The 7,869-nt window shown below is 37.4% G+C and overlaps 1 protein-coding gene across 1 annotated transcript; it reads right to left on the bottom strand.

The window, feature by feature from the left end:
- Positions 1–2,399, bottom strand: LOC137296607 (uncharacterized). The gene is made up of 5 exons (XM_067828417.1): positions 2,380–2,399; positions 1,657–1,841; positions 644–775; positions 436–501; positions 1–117 (listed from the first exon to the last, which is right to left on the bottom strand). Exons 2-5 carry the CDS (start codon positions 1,820–1,822, stop codon positions 59–61), a joined length of 423 nt encoding a protein of 140 aa, XP_067684518.1. The 5' UTR covers positions 1,823–1,841; positions 2,380–2,399; the 3' UTR covers positions 1–58.
- Positions 2,400–7,869: the final 5,470 nt, after the last annotated feature.

Here is a 7,869-nt window from a genome sequence, read left to right on the forward strand (position 1 = left end):
TTCTAGTGTACCCACATTATTTATTGAAATCTTGTAATAAACACTGTGATAAGGATTATTACTCTGAGTCGAAAGCGTCAGCAAACTCCTTCTCCAGTACATTTTGCAAATCTGGGTCTGAAAAGAAATATTAGGCACAGATTACAATATACACAGACAACTATAGTTCAGCCATACTTCAAATCCAATCTTGCAGTCCCGAGGACTGGTTGTAGATGCTTCCTGATTACGATCCTCGGTCTGTTTTCACTGTAGCACATGTTTTCATGTTTTTGATAGAATGTAATCTAAGTAGAACACTGTTAATATCAGCTTTAGACTTCACTTGAATATGAACATTTCAAGTTAATGTTATGTGCAACAACGTATACAATTTTATCTGTAATGTTCGATTGTACAAAACCAGTACAATTCAACTCGTTATGTCCGATTTACCTGAATCTATGGTCATGAAGTCATGGATGCTCCTCGAGAACTCCTCCAAACTCACATTTGAATCATCTGAAATTGTTGAAATGATCAGTCCAAATCTCTTCATTACTTAAGCATTATTTTCATGTTCACAATGAAATAACTTGTGATTAAAGTCAGGGTTACAGGGACTGTATATATCGTCATTATGTGAACGGTGACTCAAGTTTACCGTTTTCATCAGCAAGTGAAAGTAGATCCTCGGCTGCCCGTCTCTCCATCAGTTCCTCAGCTTCTGATTGGTCAATATTGCCATCCTTGTTCTTATCGAGGTCGTCAATACTTCGCTTACCAACTAGGGCTCCTAAAAGCAAAGAACACACAAATATATTCTCGCGCAGTAGCAAAAGTTACAAAGCAATGGCATCACACAAACACAATGAGATTTTTTTCACATAAAAAGGCAAAACAAACACAAATTGCTACGGTTTGTTAAGACTGATAATAACAGGATTCTGTCCCTTGACTTTCAGTATTCTCTCAGAACAGATGAAACAGTACTTCCAAACACAGTAATTCATGTTTCAGAGTTGAGTCCTCAGTACAATGAAAACCGCCTATTTAACTGAACGTGTTTTCAAAGAAGCACAATTATAACTCATTCGATCACTCAAACACCCAAGAACATTATTTGTTTGTTAAATAAGACACCTGAATTTTGGCATTTCTTCATAAGCTAACTTGTTTCTTAGTCTAATGGTTCCATCTGTTTATCAGTCTCTTAGTGAACGGTCTTCAGTATGTTGTCGTTCAAATCCGTTGATGATGTTCACATTGAAAACAAAGGAGAAACACATAATGTGGACACTTTTTACTATTAAAAGTCATCACTTACTGAAAGGTACAGTGTATTAATAGCTTTCGACCTCTGAGACCTTTCAGAGTGATTTTGACGTCCAGTTACACATTTTGTAGATCCCGGATGGGACTCAAGGAGAGAAAATGCGATATAGCAAAACTAATGCATGCCAAAAATGTCCAAACTTTGATTACATTCTAAACGACGACGACCACCATTGTCTTCTGCTGTGCCTTGATTCTACTTATGGCAGAAATAAGTGTATCCCACATTATTACCACAGATAATCTTCAAATAAATGAACTGATGTCCTCAAGAAATATTGATATACTAAGAGGTATGAAGTCTTAAACATGTTTGTAGAACATCTTCCTGTACTGGCTTACCGACGGCTGGGTTGATGATGTGTTTGTATCGCCTGTAAACTCGGTACACCCGTCCAGCGGTTCGAAGTAAACGCCGGCCGCGGACCCTAAACCTGAATCTTCTCCAGGCGTCCGATTCCGACATCAGCACCACGGCCACAAGCAGGAGGACGAGGAACAGACGCATTCTGGTCAGTTGATATTATCTGCTTGACATATAGATCATTGTGCAAATTACAAACGCAATCAATAGTGGAACACACTACTGACAATATTTTTGTCTCTTATATCTGCCTTTAGAAGGATAACACGCTTATTATTCATCACAACTGTGTCAGACAATAATACCTTGAGATAATGACGTGAAATACGAGATAGACCTTTATAGGTTTGTCATGGGCATGACTGATATACTCTCTTGTTTGTAACTTCTTTTTTTGATTTATGAAGGGGACGCTTATATGGATACAGTAGGCAATTGAAATGGCATTTAAAATATCAGCTCTCTAAAGTTCTAAATTGTGAAAATGCTCCATTTTAACCATTATAATGTCTCAGATGGCAACCACCGCTGATTTCTGTACAAAAGAAGTGACTTTGTGTTTGTTGTCTGATGCAGTAGAAGAACCACTCCAGTGGCAATGTGGTGTGTCTTGATTTTGTTGGGATAGGTCTGCTATGTAGTTAGGATGCTGCTGTTTAACTACAATCATCAAATCAAGAAATCATAGAAATGTTACTTACCAAAATAGACGACGAAAAGAGTTTCTGCAGATTGTATGTATAAACCACACATATTTATGCCTGTATGGGTCAGAAACTCGTGAAAGGAAACAGGAAAATCACTTGAGATCTAAACGATAACATCTCACAAATAATGACGCTTGATTGGACAACATGTTGGGTATCTCTACCATCGTTACAAGAAACAGCTGGGAGAGATGGATGTCAATGGGGAATATTGATTTAACACAGTTATTGCCATACTGACGTGTTATTTAGTTCTTTGGAAATGATATTTTAACACGTTTACCACCAGATGGCAAGATAGGTGAATAACGACCACTCGGATGTTGTTGGCGTCAGCAGTTTGTGACGGCAACAGCGAAACACATGTTCCTACTCTGCCTGTAATGGCAACACAAGCCCACCATGGTGCTAATCGCGCCTTTTTGCTAATAAACATTTTCTTTCAAACCTACCTTACTTTTACTCTCTAAAATTGCTAGTATTTTCCCTAGTACTTCAGCCATTATTTATTCTTTGTTTCAAAAACTTGACGAGTTGATCAGTTTGATTTTCAGTGATCCATTCCAATGATGTTCAAAGTTACTTTTCCTTTAAGACCATTTAAGACTGCGTATTCCTTCGCACTGACGTTCTGCAATCAATTATTTTTCACTTCAAGTTTGAATAAAGTAACAAGAAGCAAAACAAAATTTCGAATTTGGAAAAAGAGTGAGTGAGTGAGTTAAAATTTAACGTCACACCGGCAATATTGCAGCCATATAGTGACGAGAAATGTTGCAGATGCACACAAAAAATACAAGTAATTAAAGAACCAGTCATCGACGGACTGTAAAATAAAAATTGGCTATTGATCACCAACAACTGAAGGTAGATCACCATACTAGGGGCCATGGGGACTCACAGTACCTTAGCTACCTGCATGATCCCTATTTGGATTTACACCATCCCTTCACCTATTGGCGATTGTATGCAAGTTTAGCCACGAATTAAAATGACAATAATATTACATCTAAAAGTGTGGAAGATTAAATTTTACGTTAAATGTTTTGGGACTTACCTACCCTCTCAGGAGGACAATAATTTTACGGTACTTCAACCTCCCTTGAGGGTACTGCCACTACCCAGTTATTAATTTAAAGTTCCAATCATAAAATACTGATCTATTTACTAATCAGTCAACAAATCCAATTCTTTTAAAAATCCAATAATTAAATGAGAACTTATATTGTTAAAAAAATCCTTCATAGTTCGTGATTTAAAATAGGTATTCCTTGTGATGGAGTATTCAACACAGTCAAGCAGTCATCACGTGCCTGACTGTGATTCTTTCATCACAAGGAACGCAGAACGGAGGATCCTCACCTTTCAGTAGGTAGTTGTGGGTACATCTGGTGTGGCCAATATGACATCGTCGCGTGATGACCTCTTCAAATCTGGACTGACAACCCAAGTAGGTATAACCGATATAGGGTTTTATTTCATCTAATTTATTTATACCTACTTGAGTGTCCCACCTCTTCTGCATCAGATCATGCATGTAACATCTAATAGTAGCTTTATAATCAGTGTAGGGAAAAAGAAGTGGTGTCACGGATGTGCTGTGTGCTGCCTTGACAGCAAGGTCAGCCAGTGTGTTCCCAGAAATGCGTACGTGGTTAGGTAACCAACAAAAGACGATGTCGCATTGGCAAGATCATTATACAATTCATTGATTTCTATTAAAAGTGGATGTTTTTAAGGCAAGAAAGAGAGTCTGAATAGATTACATATTGTTTTGTTTAGGGTGTTTTTTATTTAAGAGCCATCAATATGGCGTTAGCTTCTGCAGTGAATATAGAACTGTTCTGTGGTAATCTAGAAGATATTGTTCTGGATCCAATGACAGTGGCACAAGCAACTGCGCCACCGTCCTTGGACCCATCTGTAAATAAGGATTTGTAGTATTTATTTTTTAATTGAATATATTCTTGTTTGTATTGTAGTTTATTTGTTTCTGATTTCTTAAAAATAGTTCAAGTTAAATCGATTTGTGCCCTAACCAATTGCCAAGGGGGAGAAGAAAGAAGACGGGAAGGAGATATATTTTTCATATCAATGCCGGCAGCAATAATAAATGGCTTAATCCTGAGCCCAAGAGGCGGAAGAAGAGAAGATTTCTTATTGTACAAATCCTCACAGAGAGGATTGAAGACACAGTCATATGCAGGATGTGACTCATTGGAACATAGTTTTGTGATATACTGCAAAGATAATTTTATACGGCGTTGGTCAAGAGATGGCTCATCAGCCTCGACATAAGGCTGTCAACTGTCGAAGTTCTGAAAGATCCAAGACAAAATCTTAGACACTGGTGGTGCACGGAATCTAAAAGTTTAAGGTTGCTTTTGCAGGCTCCACCATATACGATGGAACCGTAATCAAGTATAGATCGTACTAATGATCTGTATAATTGAAGGAGTGAATTTGAAACAACCTTTAACAAGTCCAGTGCCTTCAGGCATTTAGCTTTAAGGGATTTAATGTGTGGTATGAACGTTAAATGAGAATCGAAAATTAAGCCCCCAAATTTGGCCTCCTTTACAACTTTGATGGGAGTGCCATTTAAAGATAGTTCAGGGTCCGTATGTTGCTTATATTGTCTACAAAAGTGTATGCAATTAGTTTTGGATTTAGAAAATGTAAAGCCGTTTTCGAGACACCATTCATTTATTCTGTTTAGACACAACTGCAGTTGTCGTTCAATAGTGTGCATATTGTTACCACGAGAAGAAATATTAAAATCATCCACAAATAACGAGCCATCAATTGAATCATTTAAAACCTTTTAATAAACTGTTGATCGTAATACTAAATAAAACGACAGACAAACTACTACCTTGAGGGACACCCTGAACCTGATTGTAATGATCAGACCGGGTTGAACCCACTCGGACTTGAAATTGCCTGTCTTTTAAAAACTGTGGTATAAAAAGTGGCAAACGGCCTCTCAAAGACAAAGTCTTGTAAATCCTTTAAAATACCATGCTTCCAGGTCGGATCATAAGCTTTCTCGAGATCAAAGAAAATTGATACAGTATGTTGTTTCTTTACTATAGCATTTTAACAAAGGATTCTAAACGTACCAAATGATCAATAATATTTCGATTTTTTCCGGAAACCACATGGAATACTTGTAATAAGGTTGTTGGTTTCAAGATACCAAATTAAACGATTGTTTACCATTCGTTCCATTGTTTTGCAGACACAGCTCGTTAGAGAAATTGGTCTGTAATTAGACGGAACAGAATGATCCCGTGAAGATTTTGGTATACGGATGACAATGGCATTACGCCATGAAGATGGGACATCCCCCAAAGTCCATATAGTATCAAAAATGTGTAGAAGTGTTTCCAAACATGATTCTGGTAAATGCTTCAAGAGCTGATAGTGAATATTATCATCTCCTGTTGCTGTATCATGAGCTTGCTCAAGGGGAGTATGTAGCTCATGTGGTGAAAATAGTTCGTTGTAATCCTCACCATTGTCTGACTTAAAATCAATTCTTTTCTTTTCTTCTTGTGTCTGGTATTTCTGAAACACAGGGACATAGTTGGTTGAAGAGGAATGCTTAGCGAGTGTTTCACCAAGCTTGCTGGCAATGTCAGCCTTACCTGTCAATAAAGAATCACCATCCTTGAGATGATAAACTGAAGATTTCGAACCTTTAACCTTGATACGTTGAATCATATTCCACACTTTTGAAATCGGTGCACGAGAACTGATTTTGGAAACATAGTTGCGCCAAGACTGACGTTTATTTTGTTTGAATGCACGTCGAGCCTTGGCATTTGAAAGTTTTACTTTGTCTAAATTATGGACTGTTGGATGTCGACGAAAGTGTTTTTCGGCTTTCTTCCTACACTTTCTGGCTTCTTTACATTCATTGGTAAACCATGGTTTACGAATGTAAGGATTTGCAGAGGACTTAGCTATTGTGTGATCAGCTGTAGCATTGAGCTTATCTGAAAATAACTGAATGGGATCTTCGGTATTATTAAAATGGTCAGGAGTTAGATTTGAAGAACACAATACCTCATACAGTTGCCAGTTTGCTTTTTTAAAATTCCACCTAGATGACGATGAATCAGCATGTGGGCTGATCACTTTCAGAACAGTGGGAAAATGATCGCTGCCACAAAGGACGTCATGAACTGGAGGGATATACAATAAACACAGAGTAAATACAATGTGCATAATCAACCGTACAGCAACAGCTTGGAGATTTGTCTTAAGAGGAATGGAGCTACTTATGGCATCCTGACGAATCAAAATAGAAGATCCTCCTGAAGCCTTATCTCCCGCTGGAGAGAAGGAATCGTAACAGTTGTATCTTCTTAAAGCCAAGTCGTCAGTAGATTTAAGATACGTCTCTTGGAAAGAAACTGCTATGGGCTGAAAATCTTGGACTAATAATTGTACCTCATTGAAATTTTTCCTGAGTCCTCTGCAATTCCACTGAATGAGATATGAGCCGCTCGCTTTGGCTGAACTGGGGATCTAGGACATATAGAAAGGACCACTCCCATGCAAGATACAGTGTGAGGAAGTGATATCCATCTCAAGCGGTTCAAATGAATTATGAACCGCCACAGGGGCTTCCAAAGTGGAAGGCACCTCCAAACGCATAAGCGTTTTAAGCTTTTTCTTTGAATGTTTCTTTTTATTTCTTGATAGTTGACTTTTCTCATTTTCTTGGTCACTTGTAGAATGAAAGGCATGGACAGATAGCGATTCAGAGAGATCGTCCGTCTGAAAGGCGAAGTTTGTGAAGTTGTGAAGTTTCTTTTTTAACTCAGTGTATAGTGTTTTGATCATCTTCAAACAATCAGCCATGCATAATATGCATATTAACATACTTTTAATATATAAATTAGGAGTAACCTGACTACTTCCCGCGGAGCTCAAATTTCATTTGTCACTATTATGTTATATTTTTTGCCCACATTGTATTTTGGGAGTCTCTTATTAGAAAACACAGGTATTGGCATGCAGGTATACCTTATTGCAATTCTTTCCACGTGCACATTTAAGATACCTCTTGTTTGTTAGATATGAATGTCTAACCTGAAAATAATCAGTCATAATTGGAGAAGCCTACAAAATAATTTTAAACGAAAAAAGCCTTCGAATTTCCTAGAAAGAAAAGGCAAACATATATTGTTTTTTATAAGATGTGCACTTCATGTCAAAACAAATTAAAACAGTTAAACAACAGTGGAGTTTTAACGCATACTATGTTAGTTCATGTACAATGACGCTAGAGGTACTGCAATATTATTTAACAACAACTTGGGTTTGAAGGTTCTAGAAAATAAATACGATAAATGTGGTAATTATGTCCCCCTCAGAATCTTGGTAAAAGATATATGCTACACAATTATTAACATTTATGGCCCAAACAAAGATTCTCCAGGTTTCTATGACCATATTGAAAACATTATCAAA

Source organism: Haliotis asinina, chromosome 9 (genome assembly GCF_037392515.1).
Source record: "Haliotis asinina isolate JCU_RB_2024 chromosome 9, JCU_Hal_asi_v2, whole genome shotgun sequence".
NCBI classification, from domain to species: Eukaryota; Metazoa; Mollusca; class Gastropoda; order Lepetellida; family Haliotidae; genus Haliotis; species Haliotis asinina.